Here is a 19,011-nt window from a genome sequence, read left to right on the forward strand (position 1 = left end):
ACTAGATGTTTTTTATGTTATATATTTATTTAAGTAACATCAAGAGGACTTCATGTGCATCTCATATCAAGAACTTTACAAATTGTGGAAATATATATTTTTCTTTCTATACAAAGGTTTATTTTTAGGAAACTGAATTACGAGTTGTTTTTTGTTTTGTTTTTTTGCTCAGGTGAAGTTTTAAAGTTTGTTATCCTAGCGAGTTGATTCATTGTCAAGTATGTCAGAGGACAAATTCCTTCGCTCCCTTCCAATCCCAGGACTGATCCCGCCCGCCGGTGTGAGTGCAGTATCTCATACGGTCCCATACTGGCGCACCCCTCTCCTCCCACCCCCCAACCCCCCTTCTCGCTCCCACACGTTCGGCAGTTCACATTCCCGATACCTTTACCCCCTTATAAGTTCTCCCTGTTATTTCTTATCAGAACGAACTAACCATCGGATATCATGGTAAGATCATTTAAACCCGTGAACATTTCTTTGCTGACTACTGTGGGAGCAGAATTAACTTTTTACAACTTTGCAGCTGTAGTGGGATCGGTCCCGACCGTACCGTTATCTTCTTAGAGGACTAGCAATGCCAGCAGCGGCTAGCATAGTTATGCTAGCATGCTTGTTAGCAGAGTGACCAAATGAAGATGACAGGGTATGATTATTTTATGTTGAGCAGTGCCGTGTCTGTTTCAGTATTGAATATAATCATGATTTGATTTATGAATTGAGTCTCAATCTAAGATTGTCATAAGGCCTGATGCCTCTCTGGCTCTCGACAGCCATTTTAACCTAATTATAGCCGCAGTCCGCTAGCTAACGCAGTAATCACTGTAAGCCCGTTCAACTTCAATGGTTAGCTAAGCTAGTGCAAGGTACTTTCTTAGAAGTTCGATTTTATGTATTAAAAAAAACGTGTAGATGTATTTTGTCAATATCGTATTTGATTCATGATACATTTCAAAATAGCGCAATGCACTGGTTTGCTTACAACTGTGATTGAGATAAATGTGACTAACTAATGTTACTTGGGATAGTCATGTCTTTCTAAGTTGCCGCAAGAAGATTCACCTGGTGGTCAACCTATAACCACAGAGAGGGGCTGCGTTAGCTAGCTAGGCCTCAACACAGTGGTCTTTTCTCATTGACAATATTGCAATATTTTTATGTCCATTGAGTCTAGTGTTTTCTTGATTGAGAGTGGGGTAGCAAATTAACGCCATTTAGAAGGTTGAAATGTCAGGTTGTCGTCCATCTGACATAGACTGACTATATGGCACCTAGTTTAGAATCTGGGTATGAGTCAGCAGTGTGCCTGTCCCCAACTCAAGTGTATTCGTCATTGTGAATCACTGGTGAAAAATCAATGCTGTCAATTGTTATTCTGTCTGCATGACTGCCTGTAGTCTCCAAATGCCTCAAAGCGAAATGCACTATTATATTGTAATCTAGTACAGGTAAATATATGGTCTATTTTATGAAATTGAAAATGAACAGGATATGTCCAGCCAATCTTTATATTAGCCTAATTGAATTGCTGTTTAGGGGACATACCTTCCTAAAAACATTTGTCTGCTGTCCATATCAGAAGGGAATATGATTTATTTTGTGATTTGTTTGTTTATAATAAGTTTTTAACTGTTCTAACTGTTAACTATTACTACCTCAAATCTACACCTAGTCACCATTTTTTGCTGTTCACCTTATATCCTCTATCGTCCCCTGATCTCCATCCTTCTTTTCTCAGGCCTCTGGCGTAACAGTTAACGATGAAGTCATCAAGGTGTTTAACGACATGAAGGTGAGGAAGTCGTCCAGCTCAGAAGATGTCAAGAAGCGCAAGAAGGCTGTGCTCTTCTGCCTGAGTGATGACAAGAAAAAGATCATTGTGGAGGAGGGCAAGCAGATCCTAGTGGGAGATATCGGAGAGACTGTAGAAGACCCTTATGCCTGCTTCGTCAAGCTGTTACCGCTCAATGACTGCAGATACGGCCTGTACGACGCCACCTATGAAACAAAAGAGTCCAAGAAAGAAGACCTGGTATTTATATTTTGGTATGTTGCTGTTTGTGTCACTGTTCTACATCTAAAGAGGTAGCTACTGCCAAAACTGACTCTTGAGTATATGAACTGGCCTACCATATGTCTTTACACAGACGTGTTGTCGAATCCTGGTGTTATTAACTGGCTATTAAATTACAGTTGGCTAACTGGCTCTCGGTTCACAACTGAATATCACAATTAAAGCTGTTTTTGAATGAGTAGGACCAAACCAGGTCAGTTCATTGTTTCAGATGAGGGACATTAAGAATAAAATGCCCGTAAGGGGCTTCTGTCATTGACATGAAATGAAGCAAGGAAGTTAATCTTGTTTGTGTTGTCCTTGTTGCTCCAGGGCACCTGAGGGTGCTCCGTTAAAAAGCAAGATGATCTACGCCAGCTCCAAAGATGCCATTAAAAAGAAGTTTACAGGTGAGCACTACCACCAAGACCAATTGTCTCCTCAATGAATGAAGTACCACATTCCCCCTGTGTGTTTCATTGTGACAAGCATCACTAAATTGTGATTAGATTAGCTGTTTTTTTGGGGTATGGATGCCCAATCAACAAAACGTTGGATATGCTAACCCTAACCCTAGGTTATCATGGATGTGTAGTGTAATACAGGTAGTAGATTGTAAAACCATGAATAGTCCTTCCAGAGACATTTAGTTTTTAGGTGTCTTTCAATTCAATTTCAATTGTTGGATGCTCTTTGGACTTTGGATTACACTGAGAAAGTAATTAAAGTGACTACCAATATCTAAATGAAGGAGGACCTTGAAACCTCAGAGATCAGAAGGAACAGATCTCCTTGAACATTCCACTTCTATTTCTCAGGTATAAAACACGAATGGCAAGTTAACGGACTCGATGACATTCAGGATCGTGCCACCCTGGCAGACAAGTTGGGAGGAAACGTGGTGGTAACACTGGAGGGGTTGCCGTTGTAAACTGACAACACGTGCCATATGGATTCCAGACGCTTTCATCTTAGCAGCTGTGTCTATATCATTTGATCCTAAAGGAATAGCTCCTAGGCTTTTTTTTGTGTCTGTTTGTTAAATTTTTCCACATGAAGATCTCATTAACATATGCAAAACCCTACCAGTAAATTGCCAGCAGACATCTTTAAAATCCTGGTAGAATTGTGACCTTCAAGGAATGTTCTGTAACATCGAGTGTTCTGCCAAAGCCAGTTCAAACAGCACCACTACCTGAGAAGATACACACACTCCCACCACACAAGCTCTAAGAAGTAGCCACTGTTTGCATTTTCCGCCACATCGACAGTGCTGACTTAGCGTTCACTAGTGTAGAAAATTGGAACGCTTTCTATAATGCCTTGACAATCTCCCACTGTCCAGGTGCTGCCTAATAGTACTTTGCACTCATTTTTTCATATGACTTATTTATTATTTGAACTGTTCTATCTTTATCGGATATGCTACTCAACATGGCAAAAACACGTTCTAGACTATGCATAAAAAGCACTTTTTTTGTTTATACACTACAAGTTGAGACAAAAAGGTCAGAGAATAACTAAGTATAAAGTTTATATATTTTATGCCACCTAGATAGACTTTACCTCAGTCTTCATTCCTGCTATGCAGATTATCTAGAAAAGAAGAGTATGGACCTGTTCAGTCGTCGCCTTACTTTCAGTCGAATGTACAGTTACGCCACGCAGTAGAGAGAAGGGGTTGGTTCTTGCAGTTATTTTATAAATGCAAAATAATAAAAAGTGAATTCACAAAAGGATCAGAAAAGTTGACAATATATACGAGCATTTGGAGCCTTAATTTAAATATTGTTTTTGAGATCGCAGAGGTTGCCACTTTTCAATAAAACCTTGTGGCAGATCAGTAAACCGAGTCTCATGTGAGTGGTTTTATGTTTATGAAGGTGTGATTCAGCATGATTGATATCCTTCGAAAATGGGTCTTAATGTAGGGTTAGGACTTTGTTGTTTACTAATGACATTAGTATAGTGAACTCAATAGTAAAATGTTCTTGTAATATGTTGTTAGGTCTATTTAATCTTAGAATATCATGTTTATTATTGCTTAATGTGAACACTGATACATCCACATTTAGATTTGTCCATATCCTATTTTATTCAGTTTAAGCAAAATCCAAGACTATATAAAGATCATTATGATCATAATATCCTCCAATCAAAGTACTAGACTTGATCTGTGTCTACAAAAACCCGGCTTGGTTGGTTTTAACCAAACTGGATCGATGTGTGGGCCTGGTCAAGCACTGGAGTGAACGTAGTGGCGAGTCCACCAGCGTCTGGGCTTGAGGCCAGGGCCTGCTAGCTTCTCCCTGCAGAGAATTTGATCTGCGGGCGGAGAGCAATCCTCTGCTGCTGACTGCTATTTATGGCCAACACATGCTTTTGTATCTTGTCATCGTTGTCCACAAATGGCAAAAGTGGACAGGCTGGCTTCCAGAGAGCAGTGGAAGGGGAAGACGGGGTGGAGGAGCCCAAGTGCTCAGCAGCAGCAGCAAAGAATGCTTCTCATACTGAAGAACTTGGAACAGCTACGGAAACAAATGTACACAAACATCTCACATTGAACCCCCTGCCCACACACATACACACACACACACACAGTAGGACTATAGATGTTGTATACCCCTTCTGGGTAAATGCCTTCTGACAGCTGCAGTGCATGGTGTCTGTTTAGAAGCCACCATCTATCCTGTCCTTACAGAGAAAGAAAAAACTCTAAAATGGTCTGAGGTGACTACCATGGATGGTGTGAGAGGTACCTCTGACCTAGTAATGTCCCATGTTGCCTGGAACCTTCCAGTCCTGGTTATGAAACTGGTCAATGACTGCACAGCTTCTCCAATATCACCCCAGTGACATACTAAGTCATCACTGTGTGTGGAGTGGTGGTGGTGGTGGTGGGGTGTTATGTCTGCAGACATGTTGAAAACAGTCATATGTTTTATCTAAGCAATATGTGCAAATTAGATAAGATACACATTTGATTCATCCATTTAGGTTATTCCCCTGGATGAAAACTCAGATTAGTGTCCATAGGCTTCCAATGTGAATAGCGAGGAGACTTCCAACCTTTTGAGGCTCTTCCGATTTTCACTTAAGCTTGTATCAGGCCTTGTGAGTTTAGCAGCCCAACCCCGACAGTTTGAGTGTGTGCTATGATAAATATGCTGAAAATAAACAGGTGACCTCTCCTTGCTCTCAACTCCAGCATACTCATATAGCTTCTGGGATGAGTAAAAACACCATCATACTAGGGAAAAACAGCACAGACAGTCATTCACAACACAGGAGGATATGGTACTTTCCCTCTGGGGCCCACATGATAGTTAAAGAGTCCATAGCGGTGTGAGATGTATTCATGTAAGAGTCTTTCCAATTAGTCAACTATCAGGATCTGTTTCAATTTCTCAACATTGAGAACTTGAGAAGTAGAATCTGTTTTGGGCCCTTAAATGTTTCGAAGCAGCTGAGCTGTTTCTTGTGTGACAATTTTGCAACATGTTTGTCAAAACATATTTCTCAATTGATGATCTGAAATGGAACACAGCCTGACACAGTGATCGAGTTACCACTCAGTCCTGAATCAAATACTGTATGTGTGTGAGATAGAATCGTGTTTATCTAACCGTAACCTTCTAGGCCAGTAAATAATGTCAAATCTGCTCTGGTCACAGTGGTTTCGGCACTGTATTATGTGCGCTACAGCACAGCTACCAACGCATCCTCACTGAGAGTAGGAAGGAACTATGTGAGTAGCTTACGGTTGAATCAGGTCCTGTAGATATGTTTGCCCTTGTTGCCCTCAAGTGGTTTGTGTATGTAATGCCAACGAGTTATTTCTCCTCTCCATCACAAGAATCTGATTTCTATACATTTATTGGGTTTCATGTTTTGTGTTTTTAAATTGAAGTGGCAAGCTGGGAGGGGGAGAGATTTGTGGTGAGACTTACAATTCAGTTTGTAAGGACTGAAATAATGGTCTGTGCGTCATGGGTATTAATGATTCAGTGACTTTAAATATATTTACACATGAAAATAATTAGTATAAATAATTTTGATTAATTATATGAATATACAGATTCAACTTTGATGTGACTCAATCTGCAGCTTTGTCTGTCAAGCTCCACCCTCAGCCTTCGCCGCCGTCTCCGTCACGTCACACGACTGCCCTGGATCCGTAGCTACTCCACCCGCAGCAGCCATGATGGTAGGTGTTAGCCACTACCTTTCCTTACTATTTAAACATAAATAAATGTTGTGGCACTATCATTAGTAAATTATTGATTGCACGTTAAACAGTGTGATGCATGCTGTCCTCCCCATTTGCTTTTATTTACCTAGCAAGAAGGGCTGGATGATGGTCCCGATTTCCTCTCCGAGGAAGACAGAGGAGTAAGTTTTTTTTCTTTTCTTTTAAAACGTCTTATTTCGTAACGTAAAAATTGTGCATGCCGATATCGTTTGTCTTTACGCTATGATGCCTTATACATGGATCCGAGATTGCACAGTATGACAGCTTCTTGGCAGGCGAATGTGGACTAAATGTATAACATGGCTAGCTAGTCAGTTAGCTAGCTAACAGGCTCTAACAGCTCTTTAGCCTTGTTGTTGACCATACAATCTGTGTCAATAACAAGTCAGCGACTTCTTGTCAGTGGTTGGTACTACACGGTTTGCATTGAAGCCTATTGCTTTATCACATAAAAGGCATTCCTTCGCCAGCTACAAGCATTTGCTGGATTGCCAAGTACCTGTCATTGCTCTCTTGCTAGCTATCAAACTGTTAGCTAGCCAGCAGGTCAGCAGACCACCAGTGTGTCAAGGAAGTGAAAAGTAATCTCTCTGGGTAACTATTCAGTGTAATCAGACAAGAACTTGGAGCTATTTATATTCATGCATATATTCACGTCGCATTTAGCTTAGTGGGCCAGCATTTTCGATTACTCCGTTCTCATTCATAGATGCTGAAGAAGTGATTAAGGCTGTCACATGCTTCTCTTGCATACTCATTTGAGATACACACGCAGGCTCACAAGCCAATACATGAAAAGGTTCGTCTATAATTGCCAACTATAACTGTGTTATCTGAAGAGTTCATTTGAACCTGAATACTATCCTATCTTTTTCAGCCTCGAGCAGTAAATGTGGATCTCCAAACGGATGCCACACTTCAGGTGGATATTTCTGATGCTTTGAGTGAAAGGGACAAGGTCAAGTTCACTGTTCACACAAAGGTAAGACTTTCGATGTAAATAACTTCCTCAGGTTCTCTGATAGTTCACACAAATGATTGAGTTGGATATGCTTATTTTTGCAATTCCAAACTTAAAAAGCTCAGTATTTTGTCATTTGTGTATCTGCTGCTTGTTTTAAGTTAAAATATATATCACAATTGCATATTTAGGTGACAATGACCATTCATAGGTAACTCAGTTACAGGTTGAGGGTTAATAATTATCTTAGGATTGTCACTGAAGATGACTATCATGCTGCTTGGTCATTTCACAACTGTCATCCATTTCTGTCCAAAAAACAATTATACTTGCAAAAGCAGTCAGTGATGCACTTTAAGTTCGATAGAACAAGGCTGTAAACACATAATTTGTCTTTACAATAACTTTGGTATGGTATTGGTCAGTCATTTTGAAGAGTGCTTGTCCTTGACAGCTTTTGTTGTGGTTTTGTAATGTCCTTTTGTAATATGCCTTGTGGTTTTGTAATAGCCTTGGCTAACTAGCCTGTGTCTGTCTCCACTAGAGCACCCTCCCTAACTTCAAACAGAATGAGTTCTCTGTGGTTCGACAGCATGAGGAGTTCATCTGGCTGCACGATTCCTTCGTGGAGAACGAGGAATACGCTGGCTACATAGTAAGTAATGACAGAAAGGTTTGACACATAGTAAGTAATAGGTCAAATGCTGGCATTGTTGTATATAATACGGAATATGATGGCTACATTTTATGCAACGTGGAAAAGTGTGCTGCGTTGTAAATATAAATGTTTCCTTCCTAAGAGCTTACATAGAAAAGCTACATTTTAAGACATGTGGGCCAAGGTAGAAGGGCTAAATGGCAAAATGCAACATTCAAATTATTCGGGTTGAATATGCCAAATTGTTAGTACTATGTACTGTGCCTCTTCAGGTTTTAAGTTTATTAGGTTGATCTAAATTATACTGTTCCGAGGACTGGCTTTGTTCATAGACCTCTGCTCAGTCTGTGTAGGTCTAACAGAGCTGCTATGTAGACAGACTTGACCTGTATCCGTCCAGAATACCGACCCAGGGTGTCTGCCTCTGTCCCGCAGATCCCCCCAGCTCCCCCCAGGCCTGACTTTGACGCTTCCAGGGAGAAGCTCCAGAAGCTTGGTGAGGGGGAGGGCTCCATGACCAAGGAGGAGTTTACTAAGATGAAGCAGGAACTAGAGGCGTGAGTAACCGACGGATGATTGATGGATTTAATTTACAGGAATATTTGACAGCGTGTTCATGTCCTGCATAGTACAGAAGTGCATACATTAAAATTAAATGTTTTGCATTGTGACACTCCCACACAGCTGCTATGGTGCGCCCACATACCCTCTTTTAGCCGATGTAATACAAACGTCTATTGTCTCTGTGCTCCACACTGAAACCCAGTTCAAAATACAGTAACGCTGTACATAATGAACATGTTACACACAAACATCCAGGCCGAAGTTTCATATTGATTCAATACACATCCATATTATCCGACATCCACTTGTCCTCAAGTTCCAAAACAATGAGGATTCAGTTTAGTTGTTTTTGGTAGTGTGGAGAACACTATTGGTTATACACACTATTGTGTGTGTGTGTGTGTGTGTGTCTGCATGGGTCTGTGTGCCTGTGTTTCAGGGAGTACCTGGCCATCTTCAAGAAGACAGTGGCGATGCATGAAGTCTTCCTGTGTCGTGTGGCTGCTCATCCTGTCCTGAGGAAAGACCTGAACTTTCATGTCTTTCTAGAGTACAACCAGGACGTAAGTGACAATAAATGGTTGCTAACTCACATGTAGCCAGCTGGGGAAGGGTGGCTCTGTGTCACCAACTCAATTCAGTATAATGTATTTGTTATTGTTAAAGAAAAATTGACAAGAATACTGTCATATTTTACTTATGTACTTGAATACAGCTTGACCTTACTTGGTATTGCAGCTGTTGATTCAAGTTCAGCTGTCGATGTTGCAGTTATGATTCTGTCGTCAGTTTGTTCATTTTGTCTGACCTCTCCCCTCACAGCTGAGTGTACGAGGCAAGAACAAAAAGGAGAAGCTTGAGGACTTCTTCAAGAACGTGGTGAAATCAGCAGATGGAGTGTTGGTGGCAGGAGTTAAGGTTAGACTCGCTGCGCAAGTAAACAATCTGTAACGTGTGGATTTTGAAGGGGGAGTCTGAAATAGGAAATGCAATGTTTAGCCTATTTGTTCAGACTAATCAAAGTTTTTTTTATTGCTCTTTATTGGTAGTATTCTCTGTCTCCCCAAAATGGGTTTGATGACGTTAACCTTAGTGTGAAGAATTAACATGTTTGTCTTTTTGGTTTCAGGATGTAGATGATTTCTTTGAGCATGAGAAGACATTCCTTTTAGAATACCATAATCGTGTCAAAGATGCCTCCGCCAAATCTGATAGAATGATCAGGTCTCACAAAAGTAAGTCTCTCTACCCCACGTGTATTTTTCTGAGTCCTGGTAGGTAAGGCCTCTTATGACCCAGTTAGTGGGGTGGTTTCATTAAAGCTGAAGGTACGGAGATGTGGATTTGGATCTGGATCGTCCCTCAGACTGTCAACATCCTGCCAACTACAACTCTAATGACTATCGGCTTCATCTAATGAAGATACAGAATGGGTAGGGTAATAGGGGTATGAGAGGGGGCAGATATTTGTTCATAATTATTTGAGCATAGAGATGGCTTTTTCAGATACAATTGGGATCATAGTGTTGTGTTGATGAGGTGTTGAACAAGTTATGGGCCTGCAGGCTGGCATGGTCTGGTATCATGTTTTAATGTTGGTGGAAACACAGCTGTCTTGTTTGTCCCTGTGCTGTGCGTTGTATTTTACGTCTACTCTTTGTTTCATATTAATTCGCTGACAAATGTGGAAATGGGTGAGTTGAATAATTACTTTAGTCTGGTCAGTTGAATTGTTGGGAATGACGGCCGACTTAGTTTTTATCTTGGCATCTGTTTATGTATATACTCCAAGCATCCACTCAAAGCACACACTGTCCAATTAGATAAGTCGTTAGACTAGTTAAACGGCTTATTGGTTTAGTGATTGATTGAGATTCATTGATAGATCTCTATCCAGCATAGTGTCGAAGACTCACTCTTGTCATCTTAACTCCTTAAGACCATTGCTCAAGTAGACTACTTGTAGCAGATCAAGGATATAGTTTGTGCTGATGTCCATCACAATCGAGACATCTGTCCAGCCGCCCGTCATTCCCTGGGGTCCAGTGCTGCTACGTCCTGTCTTTTGCTCCTGGTTGGAGCTAATGTCTCTTACTGATGGATAATTAGCACTTTCCACAACATTAAAACATGATACTGCCTTAAATAATAGTGACAACGTCCAGCAAAATCCTTTGTCGCTGATAATTCTTCAAGTTTATTGAATGTATTGGTGCACTGGTCAAATATGGAACTATGTTAGTGCCTTGTGTGTTCGTGTGTCCATATGTGTGTCTTCAGAGCTCTATGTAGCTCAAGTTCGTACCTAACAGGAGCTACAAGGTGTGCTTGTGTGTATTCTATTTTAGATGCTGCAGATGATATCAATAGAATTGCCTCCACACTGTACACTCTAGGAACCCAGGACTCCACAGATGTGTGCAAGTATGAAACCAGCCGACACATTGATGTTTCTCATGCGCCGTTTACTGGTGGTTATTACTAGCTATTCAAAATGTGACCTGCTGTTTTCCAGATTCTTCCTGAAAGTATCTGAGCTTTTTGAGAAAACTAGGGTAAGTAATTAATGAGACAGTTTAGTTATGCAGTTTGATATCATTCAGGGAAGGATGTACTTAAAATTCAATAACCATGATGGCTTTGATGATGCAAGATAATCAGAAATGTCAAGTTCCCAGTTGGTTATCTTTGAAATTCTGTACAATATGTTGCATCAGGTTTTGAAAGATTCAAAGTCAGACCTATGATGTTCTGCTTTAATATTGCCTAAAGTGTGATTTTCTTTCATCTGTAGAAAATCGAGGCTCGGGTGGCTGCAGATGAGGACCTAAAACTGGCAGACTTACTGAAGTACTACCTCCGGGAGTCTCAAGCCGCCAAGGTACCTAGCTACAGAACCGTAGTTTCACCTTGCTAAGGTCTGTTTTGGGTTCAAATTGGGCTCTGAGGTGTGTGTGACATGAGATCAAATTAGGCTCTGTTATGTGTAATGTGCTTTCATAACTGAGCTATGCCCCCTCCCCTGCTTGTTGGGCTTGCTAATCCATCAGTGCATTTTTCTGGTTAGAAGGTTTTATAAACCGAAGCATTGGTAACTTTGTTGTATGGCGGACTGTACCTTTACACACATTAGACATGGTCTTGCTGTTGAAAGGCAATGAGAACATACCTAGAAAAACAAGCTGCAATATATTATACTGTTTGCTATGTTTACATAAACAAATACCATATTATTATTTATTTAATTTTTTGGAGGGGAGGTAATGATTCCACAACACAGTATGCATAGTATGGATTGCACATGCAAAGAGATCTGACCAATTTTGCTTTGTTGTCTGTTTGCTATAGGACCTATTGTATAGACGAGGACGAGCGCTGGTGGACTATGAGAACGCTAACAAGGCCCTGGACAAAGCCAGAGCTAAAAACAAGGAGGTTCTGCAGGCTGAGACCAGCCAACAGGTCTGTTGCCAGAAGTTTGAGAAGATATCAGAGTCGGCAAAGCAAGGTACTCTTCAGTTTTCAACCCTCAATGGTCTTGATTAAGGTTTTGAGGTTTACTGTTCTTGCTCCATAAGTCCATAAGGTGCACTCCACCATGATAATGACAGTGTGTTTCCTGTCTAAATGTTCTGTTTGTTTTGTTCTCAGAGCTCATAGACTTCAAGACGAGACGAGTAGCTGCCTTTAGAAAGAACCTGGTGGAACTGGCTGAACTGGAACTCAAACATGCAAAGGTTAATTTCCTGTTAAAGTAAACTGTTGCTTCCCCTTCCTGGGTGCAGTGCTAATGGGTTTTTCAGATCCTTTCAGATCTTTTCAGATCCTTTTCAGCTTTTTAAATGAAAGTTAACAAATGTACAAGGTAACGGGGGTTGTATAATGAGATCTAGAGGCTAGAGAACACATATACATACAAATAATGTAACATTCCATCCCTGAGGCCTAGAAGTGCTTTATCTACATGTCTTATTCATAGTCTTTATTGTATTTTATTTTTTTTACCTTTGATTCTCACTCTCTACTTTTCCTCTGCAGGGTAATCTACAGTTGTTGCAAAGCTGTCTGGGGGTGTTAAAAGGCGACACCTAAGTCTCCAGACTGGAGGTTCAACTGTACAGGGCTTTCTCCGCTTGTGTCTGGTCTTCTCCGGGAAGGCAGCAGAGCAGGCAGATCCGATTTTAGGGGTCAGTTTGTTTTCAAGGATGTCTGTAGTCCTCATCACTACCAGGGAGACACCATCCTCTATTCTCCTCCCCTCTTCTGTCCTCCCCTGTCTTCTTCTTCTGCCTCCACCACCCCCACTTTAACAGAGAAAGCCACTGTGTGACACGGGAGGACGGCTACGTCCACACAGCACAAGAACCTAGAAAGTCATCTACTCACGTCTATTACATTTTTTAATTGTTTAACTACCAAACATGGATGTCCATGAGGGGTAGCGTCGTTACCCCAGCCCTATATCATCTGTCTGTGTCATGTCTTTGTCAGATTTGTTATCATTGTTATAATTTTTCAGTTGCTTATTGTTGAAGGCTGTTGGTGTCAGTAAACCTTTTTTTTTCCTGTGATGCTGCTCAGTTACTTTGCTGAAATTGAGCTGATTGTTACAATTATTAAAGTGTATTGTCACTAAAAACAAGCCTTGTACATGTATTAGTTTTTGATGTACTGCTAATGAACATCCTAATCAAATGACTAACACTTTTAATTTTCTCTTGTTGATTTCATACATATTCTGTTCTTTTTTCATTCCAGACAAATAATTCTTCAGTATGTTTGCCTTAATGTAGATGAATCCAATCAAGTATTGTAAAGAAAACACATTCATGGATACATGTTATTTCCCCCCCCATTTTTTATTTTAAGTGCACTGTATATGAATGTTTTTTTCACTCTATGTGACCAAAGCTTCCATTTATTAAGATGGAGAAATGCTGAAATAAATGGTAATGATAATGAAATAACGATAATAAAGATTATTCTGAAATGAATAGCATATGAAACTGTTTACCATCAGTCACCAACACATTTCATTTTATGTAAATAGCTTGATCAAAGGATATTTGTTGTCTGACTAGATGTACCCCAGTTTAATGTATCACCTTCCAGCATCCTGCCATCTCTGTGACCATAATAGAATGAGCCTGGGCTTTAGTGATGGAAGCAGTCAAACCATGATCCGTAAAGTAACTATTGTTCATACTAAGGTTGAATAAAAAAGATGATGGCCATTTTTCAACAAAAAATACTAACGTGCATAATTTTCTGTGAGTCCACTGGGGTTGAGTTGAGTGTAAGGCTATTTGAATCCCAACCACTCACGCTACCACCACCCCACCAACACTTATTGTGAAAATCCTTCGCCGGAAGCACTTTGTAAAACAACTTCCAGGTGTGCGCACATTGCAGTCTGTATATTCCTATTCAAACGCTAAATTTAACAAACGTTCGTTTTTGGCGTTATAGAAATGAATAGTTTAAACAAACCACAGGAATATGATTCCTATGAAATAGAGGAACCAAGTGACGAGGAGAGAGCCGAGGACAGGTAGTAATTGCTATTTATATTCTATATTTGGTGCTGATACCACATCGTTGGCTAGCTAGCGAACCAAGTAGGCTTACATGTAAACAAGCATGATCAGTCTCATAGTACTGTCATAGACACAAGTTTGTAGTCGTATGGACTGTTATATATTTTACAGTTAGCTTTTCTGTCTCATTCGTCATGGCTAGCTACCTACTTAAACATTGTTTTATAGCCTCCCTAGCTAACGTTGCGTGCTTATTAGCCTCTGACAACGTGTGCTTCACTTGCAGTTCGGAGGATGAGTTGGACGTGCTTCTGAACGGGACAGCGGACCAAAAGAGGAAGCTGATCAGGGAGTACCTAACGGGAGAAAGCGAGTCTTCCAGCGGGGATGAGTTTGAAAAGGAGATGGAGGCCGAGCTCAGCTCCACTATCAAGTCTATGGAAGGCACCTGGGCACCTGCAGCATCAGGTGTGTATGATTGGAGCAGTAGCTTGAAACCGCTGTTTTGATCTTTTTTGTTTTTATTGTTATATCTCTAGAAGTGAAACGTGTAGTTGTATTAATAATGTGTGCCTGTTTGTTCAACAGCAGACAGTTCAGGGACCAACGACAATACTACCACTCCAGTGTTGCCTGCGGTGTACGACCAGATCTACTTTGATTCAGATTCTGAGGAGGAGGAGGCTCCAAGTAAGAGTTGGTACTAACATTCATAACCCACATAGGTCTAAACTCTAGGGACATACTTAATCTGCATGAGGGAAATATGTTCTCGGAAAATCTGCATATGTGAGTGTTTAGACAGGCTTACAATCTGTTTTCTCCCCACAGGCAGCTCCGCAGGTCGGAGGCGGAAGCAGCGTGCCATCCCCACCAATGACGAGCTACTTTATGACCCAGACGAGGATGACCGAGACCAGGCTTGGGTGGATGCCAAAAGGAGGGGGTAAACATCAATTCTTCTCGCTCCCAATTTACCAACATGTTCAATAGATGGAAGCCCAATTGTTATGATCGGAGAGGCAATGGGATGAATGCCCATGCTTTTGTCTTGTGTTTACACGCTCCTTGTAGTCTTGCCTGGGAAAAAAACGTTGAAGAAAGTTGAGTGTTGGTTAATTGATGTGTGTTTACCTTTGTAACTAGGTATGGCAGTGACAGAAGACGGCAGCGAGCGATTGGCCCCAGAGGTCAGAAGTCCAGTGCTCTCCCCAGCAGTGATGCTGTCCTTAACTGCCCTGCTTGCATGACCACTCTCTGTTTGGACTGTCAGAGGTAATATCCTCCATCTCCTAATACCGTCTACTCCTGAATAAGACCAAAGTATTACGATACAACTGTAGGGGTTGTCTTGCGCATGTATAGATATCGATTGTCGAAATAATTTCTGTTGACGTGTTTGTGCTGTTGTGTTTTTGTCCACAGACACGATAAATACAGAACGCAGTACAGGGCCATGTTTGTCATGAACTGCTCTGTGAACAAAGAGGAGGTGCTGAGGTACAAAACCCAAAATGAGAGGAAGCGGAAGAACAGGAAGAGGAGGAGAGGACAACAGGAAGAAGTAGCAACACCACCACCAACAGAAGCCCAGTTGGGCACAGGCCCCAGAGGGATGGATGGAGAGGAGGCGTACCACCCGGTCCAGTGTACAGAGTGTTCTACAGAAGTGGCTGTGTTTGATAAAGACGAGGTCTATCACTTCTTCAACATCCTGGCCAGCCACTGCTAAAGAGGACCCGGTGTTCTAATAAGACTTTGTTGCTTTGCCTCGTAGGATCCTATCAACCCTGTCTGCCTGCCTAAACCTAGAAAAGTATTGCCCTGAGACCTTAGATGAATCCCTCCTTGGTCTGTGGTAGATGTTTGGGCTCACATTCTGAAATTATGTTGGCTGGAATGGCATTGGTTACAATGTTGATGGTAGACAGGCCTGTACAGATAGCATGTATACACTTGGTGGAGTGGGGGCAGGAGGTTGTCAGCAGACTGGGTTTTCCTTTTTGATTTTTATAACATTTTCTGAGTTTAATTTAGTTTGGCCTAAGTGCCCTTTTTGGACATACTGTTTTAATAACTACATTTTCTGAAGTGTATTTGCCTGAAATATCAGGCCATTTTGTACATATTAACATTTCAGATTTTGTAATTACAATCATTACCAGTGTTTCTGCAAACAAGTGTCATTGTTTGATTGGGTTTGGATTTAAAAAAAAATTATTTTAAACATTAATTTGAACATTGTAATTGTAGAATCAGGAAAAATCAATTTGATGTAAGGTAGACTTTACAAGTTTTATGATTTATCTCAAAGTAGTTTCATGCAAAGAAGACCTTTATTTTGATAAACTGTCCAAACGGGAAGTACGTCTCTCTTTAGGCAGGAACCGAATGCACTCTTTAGCTTAAGTCGTGATTGGTTTGATAAAAACCTTGTGATGTACCGTCATTGTCGCCACCAGGAAATGGTCCACAGTTTTGAAAGGCGAAAGAAAAAAATTAAGTTGAAAACATGACGTTGGGGGATGTCTGGAAGCAACTATCTTGGTTCTACTATCAGTATATTCTTGTCACGGCTTTATATATGCTGGAGCCATGGGAGAGGACGATCTTCAGTATCCTTTTTGCTCGAAAACGGGTCCCAGTCAAGTCGGTTCCTACTCTACATTAGGCTGGCTAGCAAGTTAGCATGTACTACTGGTTTCATGTACGTAGCCATATCTGTGACGATACATAGTTTGTCATGGAAGAGCCGAGTCCCTAGCGGCAGATCAGTTTTCCAACTATATTCATGTTAATTAGGCGGTTGATCGATTTGCAAGTCAAGGGGATAGGTGGCTTACGGCTAGTGTGATTTACTAACTTTAGGTTCATAACTTGCTGGCAGGGTAGCAATACTCAATTTGTGGCCTCTTCCCTAAGGAGGAGTGCCAACCAATAACATCTTTAGCTCTAGATGAATTTCGACCAGCAGGTGACTGACGTAACAGAACCAATGCATTTCACCTAAATTCCCCACATGGCACATGCACTTAACATATGAACCTGGGTGAGGAGAACTGTCCCATTGGGGCCGTCACGAACCCAATTTACGGGAATTTCCGCAACAATGTTTTCTTAACTATTGGTTAGATTCGCTGCTGATCTCCGTTGCAGGCATGGCTGTCTACACTGGCTATGTGTTCATGCCCCAGCACATCATGGCTATCCTGCACTACTTTAAAATGATCGAATGACAGATGTCCACTCAGTGCCCTGATCTAGTGCTTACCAGCCCATGGCTGTCTGTCCAACTCTTTTCATTCATCTGTGGCATAAAGGACAAGTGGACCAACACATTCCCTTGGATTTTATCTGTCGTCACAAAGGAAACATGAACAGTGTTCTAGAACAAGTGGAAGAGAAGGGTTTCTATTGGAGAGATGGAACATCTGATCTTATAGGAGATTAAAACCATTATTGTCTTAATGCATGGTAAACAATGTGACGGGTTGGTTCCTATTTGCACATCTTGTGAAATGTATAACTTTTTTATTTTATAAATGGCCTATATACTATATCTGTAAAGTTTTGTCGTAGATATATTCAGTTACAACAACTACTCAATTAGTTTCACAACCAAGCGACCATCTCAGACTGGATGACTGTGTTGTGGGAGCACCTCTAAAATGAGCAGTTATAATTTATCCTTAGATACACTGTAATGTCAGCTATGATTGACCAAAAATATGCAACATCGTTTTTTGAAATGATTGTCTAAAAAAAAAAAAATCTCCTTCTGATGGTGTTTAATGGGATGAATGTTTGATTAAACAAATTTCTTGTGATTTCATGCTCTTAAACTTGCTTCACTTTTGCTAGTGATAGTGTTGCTCGTGTTGGATGTTAATGTAGAAGAGAAAACGGTAGTCATTGTTTGCCCTAGGTCGGGGCGGGGGGCGGTGACCATGTAGAGACAGAAATGACATGCCGTCGTGTAAATAAGATAAATAACATAAGGCCATTTAGTTTGTTTAATAAAAGAGCAAGCTATAGACCTGTTGTATAGGAAAGGTAACCTTAAATGACTTATTTTGTGATCTGGCGCTATATATATATAGTATATTAATATAATGGTAGGGGAAACACTGGTAGTAGTTCATATTACAACGCATGCATTGTTACCCTGCCACCCTTGATATAATAGCAAATATCGCGTTAGGCCATTACGTATTCTCTTCTCACAGGCCCAGATCGAGACATAAGGTCATATGTGAATTGTCATGAATTATGGGTTGACGCATAGAATACCCTTCTACATTGGTGGGACACTTGAGTTTGCCACAAAATTGTCTGGCTAAAAAGAGAGGGCTGGCTTGGCTTGACATGAGCCAATGACATTGAACCATATGTTCCCTCAGCCCTTAACATATTCATACTCATCATGCTGGCACCGCCTCAAAATTAAAATAGCAGCTGGTTACTTTTTAAACCTGTGGATGAGGATGATCTCACGTACACACAAAGCTGTTGCCTGGAGTTTGGACTGCAGGCCAAAACAGTGCAAATAGAATGCTCAGCAAGCAATGTAATTAGAATAAGCTGCCTGACTATCTGCCAGTTTCCCCTTCGGAAACAGACACATTTAAGCAGTTTGTGGCTGTTTGCTGGTGGTTAAGAAAAAAAAATGTTTTACAAGAATAATTGTATGGATTTTAAAGAACACATTTCCCGTAGATGTATAGTATAAATCTTCTTAGTAAACAAAGCTTATGGAGGATGCACATACACTGTTCTGGAGGGGATGCACCAAACTAGGTTACCAGGACAAAATCCAGGTCTGTACATATCTCTTCTGCAACTTCCTGCACAACAAATTTGGACCATCATGGAGGAAAATGTCATGTTCACCATTATATGAGCCAGGACTAGCCTGACCTCACCAGATCACTTTGCACACACCTGTTTCCCAGGCTAGGCAGGACACACTTAGGGGCATTGAAGTGT

General features: G+C 40.9%; 4 protein-coding genes across 5 annotated transcripts; all 4 read left to right on the plus strand.

Annotated features, from left to right (window-relative positions):
* The first annotated feature begins 295 nt into the window (after positions 1-295).
* Positions 296-3,901, plus strand: cfl2 (cofilin 2 (muscle)). The gene is made up of 4 exons (XM_062469698.1): positions 296-450; positions 1,739-2,046; positions 2,387-2,463; positions 2,872-3,901. The coding sequence occupies exons 1-4, from the start codon at positions 448-450 to the stop codon at positions 2,982-2,984; spliced, it is 501 nt and encodes a 166-aa protein (XP_062325682.1). The 5' UTR covers positions 296-447; the 3' UTR covers positions 2,985-3,901.
* A 2,258-nt stretch (positions 3,902-6,159) lies between these two features.
* Positions 6,160-13,455, plus strand: snx6 (sorting nexin 6). The gene is made up of 14 exons (XM_062469385.1): positions 6,160-6,260; positions 6,395-6,445; positions 7,183-7,287; positions 7,811-7,921; positions 8,360-8,481; positions 8,928-9,051; positions 9,311-9,406; positions 9,618-9,723; positions 10,837-10,912; positions 11,004-11,043; positions 11,283-11,369; positions 11,837-11,996; positions 12,140-12,225; positions 12,527-13,455. The coding sequence occupies exons 1-14, from the start codon at positions 6,255-6,257 to the stop codon at positions 12,578-12,580; spliced, it is 1,224 nt and encodes a 407-aa protein (XP_062325369.1). The 5' UTR covers positions 6,160-6,254; the 3' UTR covers positions 12,581-13,455.
* Positions 13,456-13,841: 386 nt separating this feature from the next.
* eapp (e2f-associated phosphoprotein) lies at positions 13,842-16,182 on the plus strand. Of its 2 annotated transcripts, none has more exons than XM_062470107.1 (6): positions 13,842-14,039; positions 14,312-14,493; positions 14,617-14,715; positions 14,857-14,971; positions 15,172-15,300; positions 15,451-16,182. In XM_062470107.1, exons 1-6 carry the CDS (start codon positions 13,960-13,962, stop codon positions 15,755-15,757), a joined length of 912 nt encoding a protein of 303 aa, XP_062326091.1. In that variant the 5' UTR covers positions 13,842-13,959; the 3' UTR covers positions 15,758-16,182. The 2 variants fall into 2 exon arrangements, with proteins under 2 accessions (XP_062326091.1, XP_062326090.1); XM_062470106.1 differs by having other exon boundaries at positions 13,845-14,039; positions 14,614-14,715.
* A 203-nt stretch (positions 16,183-16,385) lies between these two features.
* sptssa (serine palmitoyltransferase, small subunit A) lies at positions 16,386-17,852 on the plus strand. Its single transcript, XM_062470110.1, has 2 exons — positions 16,386-16,640; positions 17,158-17,852. The coding sequence occupies exons 1-2, from the start codon at positions 16,538-16,540 to the stop codon at positions 17,259-17,261; spliced, it is 207 nt and encodes a 68-aa protein (XP_062326094.1). The 5' UTR covers positions 16,386-16,537; the 3' UTR covers positions 17,262-17,852.
* Positions 17,853-19,011: the final 1,159 nt, after the last annotated feature.

Source organism: Osmerus eperlanus, chromosome 9, assembly GCF_963692335.1.
Source record: "Osmerus eperlanus chromosome 9, fOsmEpe2.1, whole genome shotgun sequence".
NCBI classification, from domain to species: Eukaryota; Metazoa; Chordata; class Actinopteri; order Osmeriformes; family Osmeridae; genus Osmerus; species Osmerus eperlanus.

Excerpts from the sequence above, each read along its gene's own strand:
- cfl2 (XM_062469698.1), top strand. Across the intron at positions 2,047-2,386 it reads GACCTGGTATTTATATTTTG|GGCACCTGAGGGTGCTCCGT; the intron begins GTATGTTGCTGT and ends TTGTTGCTCCAG. Across the intron at positions 2,464-2,871 it reads CATTAAAAAGAAGTTTACAG|GTATAAAACACGAATGGCAA; the intron begins GTGAGCACTACC and ends TCTATTTCTCAG.
- snx6 (XM_062469385.1), top strand. Across the intron at positions 9,407-9,617 it reads TGTTGGTGGCAGGAGTTAAG|GATGTAGATGATTTCTTTGA; the intron begins GTTAGACTCGCT and ends TTTTGGTTTCAG. Across the intron at positions 10,913-11,003 it reads GACTCCACAGATGTGTGCAA|ATTCTTCCTGAAAGTATCTG; the intron begins GTATGAAACCAG and ends GCTGTTTTCCAG.
- eapp (XM_062470106.1), top strand. The coding sequence starts at position 13,960 with ATGAATAGTTTAAACAAACCACAGGAATATGATTCCTATGAAATAGAG. Across the intron at positions 14,040-14,311 it reads GAGGAGAGAGCCGAGGACAG|TTCGGAGGATGAGTTGGACG; the intron begins GTAGTAATTGCT and ends CTTCACTTGCAG. Across the intron at positions 14,494-14,613 it reads CTGGGCACCTGCAGCATCAG|CAGACAGTTCAGGGACCAAC; the intron begins GTGTGTATGATT and ends TTTGTTCAACAG.
- sptssa (XM_062470110.1), top strand. The coding sequence starts at position 16,538 with ATGACGTTGGGGGATGTCTGGAAGCAACTATCTTGGTTCTACTATCAG. Across the intron at positions 16,641-17,157 it reads ATGGGAGAGGACGATCTTCA|ATTCGCTGCTGATCTCCGTT; the intron begins GTATCCTTTTTG and ends ACTATTGGTTAG.